The sequence below is a fragment of the Trichoderma camerunense genome (assembly GCF_050948025.1).
Source record: "Trichoderma camerunense strain CBS 138272 chromosome Unknown V8C40scaffold_26, whole genome shotgun sequence".
In the NCBI taxonomy this organism is placed as follows: domain Eukaryota; kingdom Fungi; phylum Ascomycota; class Sordariomycetes; order Hypocreales; family Hypocreaceae; genus Trichoderma; species Trichoderma camerunense.
In genome coordinates, this window is record NW_028145344.1 from 26,009 (window position 1) to 43,408 (window position 17,400).

The window sequence follows — 17,400 nt, forward strand, 5'->3', positions numbered from 1 at the left end:
GCATTCCTATCTACAATAGCAGCTCACTACTTTATACGCACGGATAATGTGACGGGTCGAATCATATGCATTGGTTTCACATTCTTGGCTAGTTAAGGCTTAATTACACAAACAGCCACGCAAGGCGTACGGGACCCTGTCTTGGATAAGGCACCGACATTTCACGATGCCATTCATAGAACCGAAAGAAACTAGTGACGCTCGGGTTACAAAAGAAGCAGCCACAGCATGGGAACAATGGTCTCTGCGCTGGTCGAGCTAAGGGACGATCTCTTATTTTAGTCCCATGTGGCTTTTCTGGAAGCAAATCCTTGTCTACGATGACATAAAAACGAGGCTGCGACACCGAGAATTTGAGATGAGGCTGTTACCAAGTGGTTTTTGGCTGCATACACGAGCTGAGCTTGGATGTTCAAAGCCTCTTGAGGTTATACAGAACCCAGCCCAGCTGATGGTTGTCTCGATAGGCAACCTTTTTGGCTTCATCCTCATTGGCTCCCCGCAATCCGCGGCTTGCTCTATACCTGGCAAGTTTACAAGGAATAATTGATCGGATTCGGTGATGGCAAGGCGTCCTCCTGAGCCTCTCATGCTCGGTGGTGCATTGGTCACGAGAGAAGCATCCGGTTGTTTGTTTGCTGCAGCCCACTTATTCGATGTCACTGGCAATGAAAACGGCCTAGAAGAGCAGCTAAATTATGATAGTGGTTAGGCTCATGTAAGTTATGAAGTTAGAGAGATATTTGTATTTCTGGAAGGACAGCGAAAATTGTCCCTCGATATGGTATTTTGCTTCATGTGCCGATATTGCAGGTGCAGTGATCAATGATAAGATGAAGATGGGACTTGGAGTGATGGAGTTTGATCGCGGCTGTGGAAGCAGCATTGCGTATCGATTGTTTTTGCCTGAGAAAATCTCATCAATAACCAATAATCTAATGGAATCAAAGGCAATATTTCATAATATAGCAATGAATTTCTATGAACTATACTTTTACTCAATAATTGATGCCCTGTGCATGTTGCAATGATCCTGTCCAAGGGCAAGATGACGTCCTTGGTAGGCACAACCGGCAAATCCTCGGCCAAGGCAACACAGCGCCCGCGATAGCTGTCGAGGCTATTGAAACAACCAATAATTTCATTCATCATCATCATACATTCGCTGGAGCTTTCAGACATGGGAGTCTTGGCTTGAAGAATCTCCAAAGGCAGAGACATCATCAAATCTGCCATGAGATCCAGGCCGTGTGATACTACAGTCCATTCTTTGTTTTGTGTTTCTTTCTGATTCGACTCCATTCTTTGTGCATAACTCGTTTCCCCTCCACAGCCTGCTGAAGGCATCAGGCATCATGTCCAGCAAGGCGGCGCTCAAAGCCATCGCCGATGCGGTGCGCCAGCAAAAGTTTGACGATGTCATTGAAAAGGCCCGGGACTTTTTGAAAAAGGAGCCCAACAACTACCAGGGGTACGTCGGCCATTCTACATTCGAAGCTGGACCCTCATGTGCACAAAAACTGACCCCTCAGTCATATTTTCTTGGCTTTTGCGTTGGATAAGAAGAACCGACTAGATGAGGCTGAAGCTGTCTACCAATCAGCAACTCAGCTGCGTCCCCAAGATGCACAGGCTTGGCAGGGTCTCATCAAGCTGTATGAGAAACAGGCTGCCAAGAAGCTGCGCGAGTATCAAACAGCAATCGTCCATCTAGCCCCCATCTTCCACCAGGCGGAGGAATCGTACAAGTGCCAAGAAGCAGTCGATAAGTTTGTCGACTTTGCTCGAGTCCATGGAGATCAGCTACAGTATGCAGATGCCTTGTGGATCAGACTTCCCGAGAGCCCTCTGTACTCAATTCTGGAGGGCTACTTTCCCCATCCCTCCAAGACTTACGAAAGCATCACTCATATCATCGAGACGTATGAGAAAAAGGCCATCAACACGCTCATTGGAGAGCGACGAACGAGGCTGGGTGCGACATTGACCGAGGTCACCCTCGAGGTGAAGAGGGAAATCTACGGCGGAAGCAAACTGGAGCACCTTTACCGGGAACTCATCAACTGGACTACTGATGATGATGTAAGGAGAAGTTATGAAGAGAAGCTGATCCAATACTGTCATGATCGCCTCATTGTGCTGCCAGCAGGACCAGAAAAGACGGAGGAGCAGCAGAAGGTCCTTGGACTGGCAAATGACATGGTCATCATCAGACACCCCTTCCGACTGGCCTGGGATATTGCCATTAACTGGCAAGACAAGAAAGAAATCCGCGATTATGACGTAGATCTTCTAAGAAACTACTGCAGTTTCTTTCCGGAAAGCGATCTATACAAGATCATCACTGGATTCCTAACAAGCAGCTTTTCTCCTTTCGCTGCACCCGCGGCAGATGAATCGAAAAAAGCGCCTTCCGCCGAGACTGAAACCTCTGACGATAGTGACGAGGAGGATGGCGGCGCACCGACCTTTGTGGTCCCGCTGACCGAGGAGGATCGGTTGATCATGATGACTGATGGCATTTCAACTTCTGAATCTGTCTTTGGCTACAGATTAGTCGGACAGTATCTTCTGCGGTCCGGAGAATATGAGAGTACAGTGGAATTGATGCGCAAGGCTGTCCCTTTCCTTGCCAGACAAAAAACAAAGATTGGCCTGTCGTACAACAACACAGAAGATGCCTATTCCATCTCGCTTGCGACAGCACTCATCTACTATCAATCTCCGAGACATCACCAGGAAGCCAAGCGCCTATTTGACAAAGTTTTGGAGCACGATAAGACTTCAACTCCTGCCATGATTGGTGTCGGCCTCATATTTGAAGAGGAGGAAGATTACGAAGAGGCTATCGATTTTCTTACTCGCGCACTGGCTCGAGATGCTTCCAACCTTCGTGTCAAATCCGAAGCTGCCTGGGTCAAAGCTCTCAGGGGAGATTGGCAAACAGCGCTGGGTGAACTACAGGATTGTTTGGAGCCTCTAGAAGAGCAAGGTGATGCCTCCAAGGAGCTCCTGGCTGATACTCAGTATCGCATCGGAATGTGCATCTGGAACCTGGACACGGATAGGCAATCTCGAAAGCGGAAGAAGGGCGAATGTGCTTATGCCTACTGGCTCAAGGCTCTTAACAATTCCTTGAATCATGCCCCGACATATACCAGCCTGGGTATCTTTTACGCAGACTACGCATCAGATAAGAAGCGATCGCGACGATGCTTTACAAAGGCCCTGGAGCTATCATCATCGGAAGTGACGGCGGCCGAACGCCTGGCCAGATCTTTTGCAGATGATGGAGATTGGGATCGAGTGGAATTGGTTGCTCAACGCATCGTTGACTCTGGCAAGGTTAAGCCCCCACCAGGGTCGAAGCGAAAGGGAATCAGCTGGCCTTTTGCGGCCCTGGGTGTTGCTGAGTTGAACAAGCAAGACTTCCACAAGTCTATCGTCTCGTTCCAAGCAGCCCTCAGAATCACTCCAAATGACTATCACTCCTGGGTTGGGCTCGGCGAAAGCTACCACAGCTCTGGAAGGTATATTGCGGCGACCAAAGCTATCCTCAACGCAAAGAAGCTGGAAGAAGATTCCAAGGTAGATGTGTCTGGAGATACGTGGTTTACCAACTATATGCTCGCCAACATTAAGAGGGAACTGGGCGAGTTTGACGAGGCCATTACACTCTACCAGACAGTTTTGGAGACACATGCTGAAGAAGAGGGTGTGGTTCTCGCACTGATGCAAACCATGGTCGATAATGCCGTTACAAGCGTGGATAGGGGCCTGTTTGGAAAGGCAGTTCATCTTGCCATAGATGCCATCAACTTTGCGACGAAGCGGAGCGGCAGTGTGTTGGAGACTTTCAATTTTTGGAAGAGTATCGCTGAGGCTTGTTCCATATTTACGCAGGTTCAGAGTCGAACTGCGGATTTCCCTATCGACTCTATCAAGCCTCTTCTGGAGTCTCGACCGCAGGAGGCTTTCGATGTCCTTGCCAATGTTGACAAAGTTGGCACCGATGCCGTTTACCAAAAAGCCACAACGGACGAGAATTTTGGCATTGAGATTGCGACGTGTCTACACGCAACGATTCTGAGTTATAAGCAGGCCATCCACGTATCAGCCAATGATATCCACGCACAAGCTGTTGCATACTATAATCTGGGATGGGCTGAATACCGTGCCCATACCTGCCTGCCATCACAGCTGCGGAAAAAGCCGAATCGATATATCAGGGCTGCTGTCAGGGCATTCAAACGATCTATTGAACTAGAAGCCAACAATGCAGATTTCTGGAACGCCCTGGGAGTGGTGACTAGCGATATCAATCCCTCTATAGCACAACATGCATATGTCAGAAGCTTGCACTTAAATGAGCGCAGCCCAGTGGCGTGGACGAATCTAGGGACTTTGGCACTGCTAGCGGGAGATTTCAAGCTTGCCAATGAGAACTTCACGAGGGCCCAGTCAAACGACCCGGATTATGCACACGCCTGGCTCGGTCAAGGCTTTGTGGCACTCCTGTTTGGTGAGGCAAAGGAGGCCAGGGGTCTCTTTACGCACGCAATGGAAATCTCAGAATCGTCATCGCTGCCCGCACGCCGTCATTATTCGTCTTCGCTTTTCGATCACATCTTGACGGCTCCGCTCAACCTGAACGTGGCATCGCTCATCCAGCCTCTGTTTGCGGTCAACCAAGTTCAGAGCTTACGCCCTGATGATCTGGCGTTTGTCCATCTCAAAACTCTTCTGCAGGAGCGCACGGGTGAAAGCCCTCGTGCCGTCGAGACTCTTGAGAAGATATGCGAAAAGCTCGAAGCCGATTACGAAAGGACCGAGTCCGCTGACGACCTTGCGCGGTTCACTCTGGCACGAACAGATCTCGCGCGAGCATATCTTGCCTCTGGATCTTATGAACAAGCCGTCGAGTGCGGTGAAATGGCACTGGGGCTGAGCGGCGAGGAGAGCGAAAATGAGTTGACGAGCGAGCAGCGCAAAAAGGCTCGATTGTCAGCGCACTTGACTGTAGGACTTGCGCAGTATTACCTGAAGACATACGATGAGGCAGAGAAGTGCTTCGAGTCGGCGTTGGAAGAATCCGACAACAATCCTGATGCGACGTGCTTGCTCGCTCAGGTCTTGTGGGCTCAGGGCACAGACAGCGCAAGAGAAAAGGCTCGCGGTGCCCTGTTTGAGGTTATTGAAAAGCATCCCGACCATGTACAAAGCGTGCTACTCCTAGGAGTCATTGCCCTTCTCGACCAAGACGAGGCAAGCTTAGAAGCCGTGGTAGAAGAGCTCCAAGGCCTCCGAACAAACGACAAAGTGACAGCAGCAGAACAGTCTCGCATCGGTCAAGTCTTGAGAGCAGTTGCCTCTCTCGGAGACAGAAAGACGGAGCAGGACATGATCTCGCAAGTCCAGACGGACATCATGCTCTATCCAAACCTCCCACACGGCTGGTCATCGCTTGCAGAGACGACGGCCGAAGACGGCGATTACGCCGCTGAGATGTCGCTCAAGGTTGCTGCAAGGGGCATTCCGCCGCGAGGAACATTGGAAGCACAGGACCTGGCCAAGGCGTATGCTGGGACGGGTAGAGTGGCGGATGCGCAGAGAGCAGCGTTTTTGGCGCCGTGGGAAGGGTCTGGGTGGAATGCTCTTGAAATTAGTGTTGAGGGCATATGATGAGAAGATATATATCATGACTTGTTGTATGTGAAAATGAAACAAAGTGATGGCCATTCAGGATGATGGAGGCGGGATACGAGAAACGTACGGTTATACGAAATGACTTACCGTCCGCAACAGAAGAATATGCAGTATATAGAAATATATAGGGGGTATCACAAAAGCAATTCCAATCTCCCACGTCCTCACTGCGGCCGGTCCGCTCCCACACTCTCCCTCAACCTCGCCAGCCTTCCCTCCATCCACGCCTCGTGCCAGGCCTCAATCTTGCCTCCCAGCAGCGTGCAGTTCTCCGGCGTCAGCAACACCGTCCCTCTCGCCACCACCGCGCCGGGCCTGAGCAGAATCTTCTCGCCAATGTGCGTCTTGCCTATCCCAATTCCACTTATACGCTTAAATTCCACTGCAAAGACTTTCTTGCCGCGTCCATCCTGCAAGACCAACCTATGTACGGCATTCGCTCCCCCCGAAGCCGCATTACCACCAGCACCCCCACGAGAAGCCTGCGTCTGTCCCGCAGAGGAAGAAGACCCATCAACCTCCCCGTTTTCCTCGTCAGTTACCCGAATAACTTGTCGTCCGCGTGTCCTTTCACCTCGCTCAATGGCCTCTAGCTCTTCAACCTGTTCCCAACGACTCAAACTCAAATTCTCAATATCGAGCACCTGAACGTGCGTGTTCTGCGGGATCGTAGATTCCTGAACGGTAGCTGAATCAATATTTGGCGGGAACACGGGCATTGAAGAGTCGACGACGGTGCCGGATGTGTTTGTCAAGTCGGAGGCCAGGAGGCGAGCTTTGGCCGTTGCGAGGAGAGACGGGATTGGCGGCGGGGGAGAGCGAGATGTGAGTGTCGTGAGGAGGGTTTGTGATGGTGGGGGGAGGGATTGGGCGAGGATGGCTCTTCGGAGCTGGGGGATGAGGTCCATTGTTGTGGATTTATCGTGGTTATGAGTGTGTGAAGCTAGAGGTTGAAGCTATCAAGACTTTAATGTCTGGATATCAGTCTTAGAGCTCAGCTTTTTTGCCCAGCTAAATGACGTACCTGGAGTGTTGATAGCGGCGATAAGGTTTAGGGGACCAGGGGCGCTATATTTTAGTGCATCAGCTCCCAGCTTACAAGGCTGTGCTGCTAACTGATGTGTCTTGTCACCCTGACAAAACACCCAGCCTCATCTCGTCTCTCCCAACCCTCCAACCTCACAAATCTCCAACCTCACCATTCCCTGCTTCGAATTCCCACACAATGTCCACCATCGCCTCCTCCCGCAATCCTCCCGCTCCGCTCCGCCGCACTCCCTCCGGCACCCCCACCTCCTCCGCCCGGCCCTCCTCCGATGTCTCCCGCTCCGCAGTCACGTCCCCCGTCCTGTCCGCATCTCAGCCAGCAACCGGCTCCAAGCGATCCAATAACCGCGCTGCTCTGCGTGAATACTACAATCTTAGAGCTGCGGCTGCTTCGGCCTCATCGCCTTCAACGCCACGTATCATTGAGGTCCCTGATTCGGAGGTTCCTGCTAGCGAGATCGACGCGCCGGACTTTAATCTTGATGAGTTCCTACAAAAGACTGTGGCCGAGAGCACATTACAGGAGCTGTTGAAGCTGTACACGAGAGTTCTGGGTGAAGTCAGGGCTTTGGACGCAGAGAAGAAGGCTCTTGTGTACGACAACTACAGCAAACTCATCACAGCAACGGAGACGATTCGAAAGGTATATACTACCATAACCCGGCGTGTACTTCGAGTTATGAGATATGGATTTACAGCAGCTAACCAATTCAGATGCGAGCTAATATGGACCCCCTGAATCCCATGGCCACAACACTCGATCCAGCCATTGCTCACATCTACAGCCAGGCTTCTGCCATACAAGAATCAATACGAAGATCGGTACCGCCGCCAGACTCAGACGAAGGCAAAGCACGGGAAACCCAGCAGCGGCGGCACCGCACAAGGCAGCTGGCTATTGAGGTTCTGGCGACTCCAGAGAGGCTACAGGCCCTTGTAAAGGAAGGCAGATTCGAGGAGGCCAGGAGACAGTGGGATATGCCGAGAAAACTGCTGGAATCTTGGAAACAGAAGGGATTGGGCGGGGACGACGTGCAGACATGCATTGACGAAGGCGATGCGGTCATTGCCGTGACACGAAACAGATCGCCGGCACCCGATGAGATGGTGTCAAGAATTGGGCCGTACGGCCCATTGCATTCCAACACACCGCCTGCTCTGAAGCAATGATCGCAAGGCCTTTGTTTATATGCAACGAGTCCGATCTACCTGACGCCGTATATTACGCCCCTCAGGCCTCCTGCAGGGTACTCACATCCAGTATCTTGAATGGATCCGCGTCATACTCGCTCATTATCACCTCTGCTTTGGGCTCGGCCTCCTTAAGCAGCTTTTCCAAGCTGGGCTTCAATACCTCTCGGAGGTAGCCTCTTTCTGAGTTGCTGTGGAATACTTGGATGAGGGTTCTGCCTTGCTGGATGGCTGCTAGAGCAAAGTGATGGCTCGTTTCGCCCATGACGAGTAGATCGACGTCGGCCGACTTGAGAACATCGTATCCGCTGCCTGGGCAAACACCAAAGCTGCGCACCTTGGCAGTCTTGATGTCGGAGCCAACGGGGGAGGCAATCATGATGTGCTTGAGGCCTCCAAGCTTGAGAGCCAGTCGCTTGATAATCTCCGCCAGGGACACAGGAGCGCTTTCTTCGAAGTGCCCTATCCTGCCATATCCAGCTGGAGAATGCGATTCGGGGGCCGTGGCGCAAGGAATGGCAACGGACGGGGTGTGTTTATGAGGTCCGGCAACGATGTCGGCGAGCCAAGTGTTGAGGCCCTTGGGAGCAGCATCCACGGCCGTGTGAGGGCAGTAGACGGCAACGCCAGCCTTGGCCAGCTGCAAGAGTGTAGCTTGTTGGGGATCGCTGTTCGTAACGGACTTGAAGCCGGAAAAGATGAAGGGATCTGGATAAGAGACACCGGGGCGAAATTAGTAGCTAGACAACGAACGAATCGAGATAAGGCAGTGATTACATACGGTAGCTAACAATGACACTGACGCCCTGGCCAATGGCATCCACTGCGACTTGAAAGGTGAGGTCGTTTGTCACCATGACTGTCGGCTCGAGCTTCTTGGCATCGCTTTCGGAGTTGCCAACCAGAAGGCCGACATTGTCCCATTTCCGATCGGCGAGCTCTTCGGGGTATCTGTAACGAATCAACCACCAACTGTCAGCCATAACAGCAGCACCTTTGACCACACATCTAAAGGCAAGACATGTGAAGAAGAAGAAAGCATGACGACAAGACAAGACAACGTACAGCGTCCTCATGGAGTTGACGACGAGCTGTGTAAACTTGGACGGCTCGACCTGCCACGCGCCCCAAGCGCCCACACCATCTGCGTATTCCGCCATTGCGCTGCTATCAGGCCGTCTGTTCGAACTAGAAGTAGAAATCGTGTGCCGGGGCAAAGATCGAGCCGCAAAGAACCCGAGACGAGAAAGACCCGAAACTGAAGGACGACAAAAAGACGTTGATCGGAGTGCCGACGACGATAGACCTCTATCAAGACGTTTTGCCAATAGCATTGGAATCAATATTCTGATGCTAGAATTTGCAACAAAGACAAGAAGATGATGAAAGATGCAGAGTCTAGATTCCAAGCATGTAAATAGTCGATCTCCAGGGACTGCTTATCGATGGCTATGCAGCCCCCGCCAATGAAGAACCCCGGAAGCTCAGCTAAGCTTCTTTTCTTTCTGCCCAATGAGCTCATACCGTACTAAGTCTACGTGCGATACTGTTGAAACCACACTGTACACATGCCACCACCCCCACGATCTATCTAATCAATCAGATCGCCCTCTTTCTTCTTCTCCCTCTGCATTTTGTCGCAATCCCTCCTCTCTACATACCACATCTTGTTCCCTCTACAATGGCCTCAATAACAGAAGCCTCCCTCCGCGAGGCCATCACCCAGCGCCTCGGCGCAATCCACGTCGAAGTCACCGACATGTCCGGTAACCAACCAATCCCTCCACCCATATTACAAATCCCCCTCCATGGCTCACAATAGATGTTATATACACACAGGTGGCTGCGGCCAAGCTTTTACATCTCTGATCGTCTCCCCCCAGTTCCAGGACCTCAAGTCCCTCAAGCGGCACCGCCTCGTCAACACGGCGCTCAAGGACGAAATCGCTGCCATCCACGCTTGGACGGCGAAGTGCCAGACACCGCAGGAGTGGGAGAAGGAGAAGGATACTGCTGCGCCGTCGCTGGATGGTACGGTTGGGGGGCATGTTGAGGGGACGTCACAGTGAAAGAGTGAAAGGGGGGATTAATATCAGATCACGGTGAAGAGTGAAGGGGGATTAATATCAGTCCAATATACCAAGGGGAGTTCAAGGGTGTTGCGGGGATCGATCTGGCCGTGGAAACGAGATGTGTGCGCCGAGATATACATCATCAAGCAAGACGACGCCAAGGAAGATAAACATGCCAGGGTGAACAAACAAATATTCATGGGCAATCCACCGGGGCTGGTCAAAAAACTTGATTGGAAAACATCAGCGTGGAAATAGCTCTGCCGCATCAAACAAGTTTACCCCAAACGGCCAAACGGAGGGCAGATGTTCTAAAAAAATATCTTCATAACTTGTATATATATCAGAGATATCAAATATGCATCACTTATTAACTATAGTTCCCAACATAAGCCACCCCCTTACACCCCCCTATCTCGGCATCTCCCGTAAAATGCCTTTTCCCAAGCTCTTCTTCTACCATTTTAGCCCGCTCGCATCCTGCCTATCAAAAGTCATTGCGCATCTACAACAAACCCAAAAGATCATCGCTATCCTTCTTAGGTTCAGAGCCACTGCCGTGCAGCTGCATTCCCGCCGGTAGTGGCTGGCTTCCATTCGCCGCTCCAAAGTTGAGCCCCTCAAACCCATTCATTAAATCATTCATGCCACCAGCTGGTGCCGCGGCAGGAGCACCGCTGGCCGATGGGGCATCAAACATGCTCATCATGTCAGCCATACCACCCGTAGCTGGGCTTGCCATTCGGTCAGGGGTTCCCGCTGCGCTTGACTGTTCCTGAGAGGCCGGTGCTGCGCCGTCAAAGTCGATGTCGAGCAGGTTTTCAATGTTGCTTTGAGAGACCGAGGAAGAGCCATTGGCGGCGGCCGCGGCCACAGAGGCAGCAATGGGGTTCTCCGCGGCGTTCTGGCGCTGTTCTTGAATGGCGGCTCGCTGGATCTCGTCGGCGCCGAATCGGCCCTTGCCAACAAAGGCTTCCGGAGGCTTGTGGTATACCGATGCAAGAGTCGACAGTTCGGACAAGAGTTGCTCCAGTAGCGTGGCTGGCAGGCTTGTCATTGTTGTTGAAATGGTTGGCTTATGTGACAAAACAATGTTCTTGGGGATTGAATATCAGTACATGCGCTCTTCTACAATAACAGGCAACCGGAAATGGGTTCTTACCTTGGCCACCTCCAAGTCTCCTGATAGCAATCGCCAGTAGACGTATGCTCTGTCACGAATATCGGGGTTGTCGCTGTTGGTGGTTGCCTCCTGCAATACCTTTTGTACAAGACTCTGCGCTCCGCTGGGCTTCTTCAAGAACAGCTTAACAACGGCTGTTAGAATCTGTAGTTGAGTCTACATGTGGATGTTAGCCTAGAGATCCAAAACGTCAGCTGCTGTCGAAGCGTACCTGAGTAAACTCTTCTGAAAAGGTATCCACAAAGCCCTCGAGAATCTCCTCGGCATTGCTAATCTTTTCAGCGTATTCTCCCACGATCCAGATGAGTGATCCACGAGCATTGGCCTCGTCGAGTTCATCGATGTAGTTGCACAGTGAAGGAATCACTCCCTCGTAACCGGGGTACTTTCGCAGAATATCCTTGATGACTACGACAACTTCCTGCACCACGTAGTTGACCTTTGTGGCGAGAAGGTCTTCCAGCGCCTGGACGCACTTGGCACTGGCGTCCTCGATCTTGATGGCCACCTGGCCAATGGCCTTGATGGCTCGGCGAACAAAATCCATGTCCACTTCCAATGCGTACTCCTTCAGCTCGGAAAGGAGCTGCTCGTAGTTCTTCTCGTTTGCTATCCTGACCATGATTTCCAGCTTCTGCATCTTGACGTATGGCGGATCGTTGTATTTGCAGAAGAAGACTCGCAGTTCCTTGCTGAGGATGTCGGGCTTGGCTTGAAGGAGCAGATCGATGTTTCTAAGGGCAACATATTGGACCTCGGGCTGAGACGCAACCAACGTGACTGTTGTGTTTGTGTTAGCAACGCAGCAACCCACTTGACATCTACCAAACTTGTCTTGACGACTCAGCGGCAACAAAACTTACCCAAAGGAGGCGCCATCTTCTTAAGGTATGACCGCACGAGTTCCGGGTTGATGGACTTCATATGGATGAAGACCACCTTGACAGCGGCCAAGACCACGCTAGGGTTGACATGCTGGAACTGTGGAATGACCCTCTCGCAAATGTGCTCCGACTCCTTGACATCGAGGGCAACATAATCCGCAAGCACGGTCAAGATGGTGATTCTACCCCATTCGGTGCATTCGTTCATGGCCATGAGCAGCTTCTTCAGCACGGCGGGAGTGACCAGCAACGCCCTCGTCTCGGGGGCCGTCTCGCTGATTTCCGCCAGCGCCTGGACCGAGTTTGCGACCACCATGGGATTCGGGTCACCAATCATCTCCTGGAGCGTCTCGATGAAGCCGTTCTCGATGCACATTGCCGGGTTCAGGTCGAAAAGCTTGGCCACGCAGATGGCGGCCGTCTTGCGCACGTAGGGCGACTCGTCTCGCAGCGTTTTCCTCAGCGGCTCCTCCATGTAGTCGACCATCTTGTCCACTCTGATGCACCCCATTGTGCGGATGGCCAGCGCTCGTACCAGCGGGTTCGGGTCTTCCGAGTCTTGCACAAACGTGTTGACGGCGAGAATGCAGAGGTCTGGATGTGTCTTTGCGTAGTTCCTAGGGGGTCACACGCCCTCGTTAGCATTGCCATGTCGGGATCTGCTTCCAGCAAATGTCACTGCGACGTACATGAGATAGAGATAGACCAGCTTCTTCTGGTCCAGGTCGGCCGTCGCAATGTTCTTCAAGACGTCGGGGAACAAGGCGGACACATCCTTGCCCAGCGTCATGGCCATGATGGTCTTCTGGATGGACTCCTTCCGCTCGTAGGCATATTGCGAGACCAGCCCAGCTCGCAGCTCAAACGTCTCTCCCTTCCGAGGCGCGGCAAAGGCGCCCCGGATGCGATTCACCGCCATCGTCGAGGAGCTTCTTGGGGGGTGGAGGGGCACGGGGATGGTCCTGAGTCTGGCGTTTCGGAGGGCTGGCGGGTTACGCAGCTGTCTTGTCTGCGAGTTAATCGGCGGCCGTGAAAAGAGAGGAAGACAAAGAAGAAGAGAATTGCTATCAGGGGGTGATAGCTAGTGGCAAAGCCTCCAGCAAAGGCTCCGTGTCGTGGCCTCTGGGAATCGTCGAGCCAATGTTGAGTCGAGGGGTTGAGAGTTGCAGCTTATGTCTGGATTCCAGGCCATCAGCTTGCTGTAGTGCAGTGCAGCGCCTCAGCGACAGCCTCCCTAACTGGGCCAATCAAAACTCCACTGAAGTCGGCGCCGAATGGCCAGATTTACGTGCCCAGTCCCGCTGAGTCATCCGACTGTCACCGAGTTTGTTAAGGATAGAAAGCAGATGTGTGCTATTAATGGCATCAGTAAATTACAGATTTAGGTAGACATAATAAATATCTCGATGCCTAGACTTGATATCATATTTGGCAGAATTCATCATTTTGGATGCCTAATGCATTCGCTCCTTATGATTACTATCAATGCTATAGTTACCTACATGGCTATATGCTATAAGGGGCTTGTCTTCAATACTCGTAATAGTACTGTAGTAGAAGCAGCAGCCAATCTCAAGCCATTCATGCAGGCGTCCGAATAAATACAAGTCAAATCCATAGTCCACATCCACATGCAGCATCATAAGTTTCACTGCAGTTAGTCATCCTCTTTCAAGCTCATACCATATCATACCATATCATATCACAATCTCTCATCCTCAATCAAATACAGAGCCATCATCACCAACCAATTCAATCCCCACGGAATTAATACTCTAGGCATTTTAGCACTCCATATAAGCGCACGGGCCTCTTCCACCAAAAAGCCAAACTACACACAACCCGAACGCCATAAACTCAAATCTCTAGCTCCCACTTCTTCCTCTCATCTCAAGCGGGATCCCTCTCTTCCCTCTTTTGTTCCGCCAACATGGTAAATCACCACCAAACGGAATCATCAAATAGTGATTATTTACGTATCTGTCTGCTAAATCTCCATGTCGCAGGCAAGCTTTCCCAATCTCAGGAGGCTATTCATCGAGGCCCGAACAGAAGATGAAGAGAGGAACATTTCCAGAAAAGCCGTACGTCTTCTCGCCACAAGGATGTATCTCATGTGATTCTTTCTAATAATTTCTAGTTTTATCATGCCGTTTTGTTCATGGGGTCTGTTGCCGTCTTCAGTCTGATTGCGCAGAGACTCAACGCCGGAAAATGAATCATCTCGTTATACAGCCAGCCAGTCATCAATTCAAGTCAATATTCTGTTATACCAGCTTCGACGTAGTCATTGCACGAACAGTGTCATCAATTCTGGTATCTATCGGAAATTAGAATGAAAATGAATCATTCATCTTGTTCGCCATCCAACGCATCATCCACTTCAGCCTCTCCATTCTTGGACGTTGACGACGCCGCCTTTGCTTCTTGCTTTCTCCACAAGTTAGCTAAAAACTCATTTGTACTCGCCTCGTCGATACTCTTGTCATCTCTCTTCTTCAAGAATCGCGGGAATCGTAAACTGAGACCTCGCTCGTCACTCACAAGCCCAATGGCCGCAGTATACACTGGGCTGAGCGTAATATCCGCAAATGCCATCTCCCATACCTCCTGTGGCTCAAACCAAACATCTGGGCTTGGACCGTAGTATTCTATGAAGCTCGGCTTCTGTAACTTGGTATTCTTTGGCTCGCCGCTTTCTTCCCCGTTATCGTAAAACTCCTTGTTCGCTTTGTAAAAAGTGTCTGTAAAGCCCGATATGCATTTGCAGACCACCTCGAGCGTACCACTTTCTTCATTCCGTACTGCCATCAAGATGGGCGACCACCATTTCGCTTTTCTGCCCTGCCCATGCCATCCAGCCACGGGAATCATATCTAGCGTGTCGAAACTTGAATTGTAATCCTTCTTAACCTTTAGCCAGGAGTCTAGACGTTTATCTGGTTCATACGTCGCCAAGAGCGGCTTCCTTCGAGATTTTGCTGGTTTTTCGTCACCATCGACCTTTGTAGTGTTCTTCGTCTTCCCTTTGCCCTTTGCTTTAGTCTTGGGCAGTGATAGTTTTTCTGGGTCTTCCAAAGGTTGCTCAGGATCAACATCCACCAAGGGCAGATCAGGAATATTATCCAGGATTTTAACCATGATGCCTTCGCATTTATTCTCCAATGCTGACTTGAAAAACTCGAGAACTATTTCAGAGTCTCCAGAAGTAGCATCCAAGCTTTTAACCCAAGTGAAGTGGTGTGGTACCTCTATAAAGAGGGATCGAAGAAGCTCTCGCCTTTCTCGAAATGATCTGTCCAAAAGGGATTGTCCATTGAGATACATCAGATCAAAAGCAAACAGACAGACATCGATTTTGATGTCTCCAATTGCAACATCTTTTCGGGCACGATTGGTCAGTGTCTGAAAGTTCTTGAGCTCACCCGTCTCTCGGTCAACAGCAACAACTTCTCCCTCCATAATAAAGCTACCGATGCCTTCTCCTCTAATCTTGGGCACCAGCTCCACGAGGTCCGGATATTTTTCTGTCATGAGCTCCAGGTGTCTAGAAAATATCGAAACCTTGCCTTTTTCGTCGCAATGGACTTGTGCACGTTGCCCGTCATATTTATACTCACACGCAAAATCTCTTCCCTGGAGCTTTGTGAGCATCTCCGAGAGGTCTCTGGTAATACTTCCCAGCATTGGACGCAACGGCACGTGGAGGGTCAAGCCGCACCGCAGTAGCAGCTCTTCACATACCCCAACATCGAGGAGTGCAGGAACCAAGTCGTTGTAGTTTGGGTGCCTTGCAAAACTTGCTTTAACAATCTCTTCTGCTTTGCTCCAGACTTCTGCCAGCTCTTCCTTCTTTAGCTTGCCTAGCTCTGTGATGTCCTTCGTATCGTACTCGGAACCTGGGGCTTTAGAAAGTGAGAATGCTCTGGATAACGCAATGAGCATGGTAGTTTTAACGGCACCAATGCGGAGCTATATACCATTAGTTGTAAGTTTAATGACAAAAAGACGTCGCAGTGGAAGATACGCACATACTGCGAGACGGTTCGGACAATGAACCGGCTCTCTTCTCCACCTCGCGCATCCTGCAGTAATCGATCCACGATCCTCTGCTTTATTTCACCACTTCCTTGCCCATGAGTAGTAGCAATCTTTACCAGGGATTGATAGACGCCCTTTATTGTGAGAGGCTTTGGCTTTCTCAGTGTGAAGCTTTGTTTCTTCTTCGCTTCGAAAGCAACATCGCCGGGGTCTCCATATTTGTCATAGATGGCTTTAAGAGACCGATTATCCAGACCACAGACTTGGCGGAGAGCCTTGGAAATGGCAGACCCGCCAAGCCCAAGCTCCATGGAAATGTAGGGAGGCGATATAGAATTGGTGGCCAGCCAGACCTGAAGAAACGATGAGATTTATTAAGCTTACAAGGTCTAGTGCCAACACTTACAGCTGGTAAAAGGCTGGAAGGATCGCCTTCTATCAAAATTCGTAGACAATTTACAAGAGTATCGACGATTTTGATACGGCTTGTTGTTGCGCTAACAAGAACGAAGCATCTAGTAAGGAGAGCATATGATGCATCCCCGTTTTCAGGGCCCCAGTATTCTTGCAGCTCCTTTACATACTTTGACGGGTCAAAAGTGAGTGGTGACTCGTCAAGAGGAATAGATGTTGTTACTGTATCATCGGCCATTCCCGTGGATTGCAGAGAAAGCGTCTTTTTGGCATCCTGCTTCTTGGGTGTCGTATCCGGAGGAGATATCTCTGAATGGCTTGCAGAAGCGGGTGTAGAATCATCTTCTGCCGTCTCTGCTACGGATCCAACATCTTTGTCCTTTGAAGTCGCATCTTGGTCTCCTGAAGGGGTATGAACTTCATTGGTGACCTCTTGATTCCATTCCGCTTGTAGCTTCCGTGCCAGTTCCTCATCGGAAAGTATAGCTGATGAGCTGCTTGGAGCACCATCTTCAGCAGCTGAGGTGTTTAGTGTATCCGGCTGCTTCTGCTTTGAAAAGAAGTATTCCAGTCCCTTTGACTGAGCTGCCGGCTGTTTCTTGCCACTGTTGAGCTTCCTCTTCTTGGCCGGACTCGACATGGTGTCTGTGTCTTATGCAGCTCTGAACTGCTGGGGTAGCCCCTCAACGCTGGAAAGAGTCTTATCTCAGCAACATGGAGATTTCACTTGAAAATGATGCCAGCTCATCAATCATGACAAAACGCGTCATCTCCGGACAATCACTCGCAAATCATGATCGAAGCTCCTCCTTCACGCGAGCCTCTCATCATCCATGACGCTGTCTAACACGACGGCACGTGA

General features: G+C 50.7%; 9 protein-coding genes across 9 annotated transcripts; 5 read left to right on the forward strand and 4 right to left on the reverse strand.

Annotated features, from left to right (window-relative positions):
* The first annotated feature begins 346 nt into the window (after positions 1-346).
* On the forward strand, positions 347-655 carry V8C40DRAFT_257747 (uncharacterized protein). Its single transcript, XM_083218565.1, has one exon. The coding sequence runs from the start codon at positions 359-361 to the stop codon at positions 548-550; it is 192 nt and encodes a 63-aa protein (XP_083067716.1). The 5' UTR covers positions 347-358; the 3' UTR covers positions 551-655.
* Positions 656-1,155: 500 nt separating this feature from the next.
* On the forward strand, positions 1,156-5,864 carry V8C40DRAFT_257749 (SKI complex subunit tetratricopeptide repeat protein SKI3). Its single transcript, XM_083218566.1, has 2 exons — positions 1,156-1,471; positions 1,533-5,864. The coding sequence occupies exons 1-2, from the start codon at positions 1,356-1,358 to the stop codon at positions 5,680-5,682; spliced, it is 4,266 nt and encodes a 1,421-aa protein (XP_083067717.1). The 5' UTR covers positions 1,156-1,355; the 3' UTR covers positions 5,683-5,864.
* V8C40DRAFT_257750 (OB fold domain-containing protein) lies at positions 5,738-6,699 on the reverse strand. The gene has a single exon (XM_083218567.1). It carries the CDS (start codon positions 6,612-6,614, stop codon positions 5,871-5,873), a length of 744 nt encoding a protein of 247 aa, XP_083067718.1. The 5' UTR covers positions 6,615-6,699; the 3' UTR covers positions 5,738-5,870.
* A 232-nt stretch (positions 6,700-6,931) lies between these two features.
* V8C40DRAFT_270858 (Vps51/Vps67-domain-containing protein) lies at positions 6,932-7,923 on the forward strand (the record flags this gene model as incomplete). Its single annotated transcript, XM_083220226.1, has 2 exons — positions 6,932-7,396; positions 7,468-7,923. 2 exons carry the CDS (start codon positions 6,932-6,934, stop codon positions 7,921-7,923), a joined length of 921 nt encoding a protein of 306 aa, XP_083067719.1.
* Positions 7,360-9,412, reverse strand: V8C40DRAFT_257753 (GTP cyclohydrolase 1 type 2/Nif3). The gene is made up of 3 exons (XM_083218568.1): positions 9,010-9,412; positions 8,726-8,895; positions 7,360-8,652 (listed from the first exon to the last, which is right to left on the reverse strand). Exons 1-3 carry the CDS (start codon positions 9,276-9,278, stop codon positions 7,985-7,987), a joined length of 1,107 nt encoding a protein of 368 aa, XP_083067720.1. The 5' UTR covers positions 9,279-9,412; the 3' UTR covers positions 7,360-7,984.
* Positions 9,413-9,589: 177 nt separating this feature from the next.
* On the forward strand, positions 9,590-10,395 carry V8C40DRAFT_257755 (bola protein). The gene is made up of 2 exons (XM_083218569.1): positions 9,590-9,710; positions 9,784-10,395. The coding sequence occupies exons 1-2, from the start codon at positions 9,626-9,628 to the stop codon at positions 10,011-10,013; spliced, it is 315 nt and encodes a 104-aa protein (XP_083067721.1). The 5' UTR covers positions 9,590-9,625; the 3' UTR covers positions 10,014-10,395.
* On the reverse strand, positions 10,326-13,613 carry V8C40DRAFT_257758 (adaptin N terminal region-domain-containing protein). Its single transcript, XM_083218570.1, has 5 exons — positions 12,773-13,613; positions 12,063-12,700; positions 11,411-11,979; positions 11,179-11,355; positions 10,326-11,112 (listed from the first exon to the last, which is right to left on the reverse strand). Exons 1-5 carry the CDS (start codon positions 13,000-13,002, stop codon positions 10,522-10,524), a joined length of 2,205 nt encoding a protein of 734 aa, XP_083067722.1. The 5' UTR covers positions 13,003-13,613; the 3' UTR covers positions 10,326-10,521.
* A 129-nt stretch (positions 13,614-13,742) lies between these two features.
* Positions 13,743-14,548, forward strand: V8C40DRAFT_257762 (uncharacterized protein). The gene is made up of 2 exons (XM_083218571.1): positions 13,743-14,167; positions 14,224-14,548. The coding sequence occupies exons 1-2, from the start codon at positions 14,081-14,083 to the stop codon at positions 14,299-14,301; spliced, it is 165 nt and encodes a 54-aa protein (XP_083067723.1). The 5' UTR covers positions 13,743-14,080; the 3' UTR covers positions 14,302-14,548.
* V8C40DRAFT_125973 (ATP-dependent DNA ligase) lies at positions 14,208-17,346 on the reverse strand. Its single transcript, XM_083211009.1, has 3 exons — positions 16,531-17,346; positions 16,115-16,477; positions 14,208-16,055 (listed from the first exon to the last, which is right to left on the reverse strand). The coding sequence occupies exons 1-3, from the start codon at positions 17,176-17,178 to the stop codon at positions 14,430-14,432; spliced, it is 2,637 nt and encodes an 878-aa protein (XP_083067724.1). The 5' UTR covers positions 17,179-17,346; the 3' UTR covers positions 14,208-14,429.
* Positions 17,347-17,400: the final 54 nt, after the last annotated feature.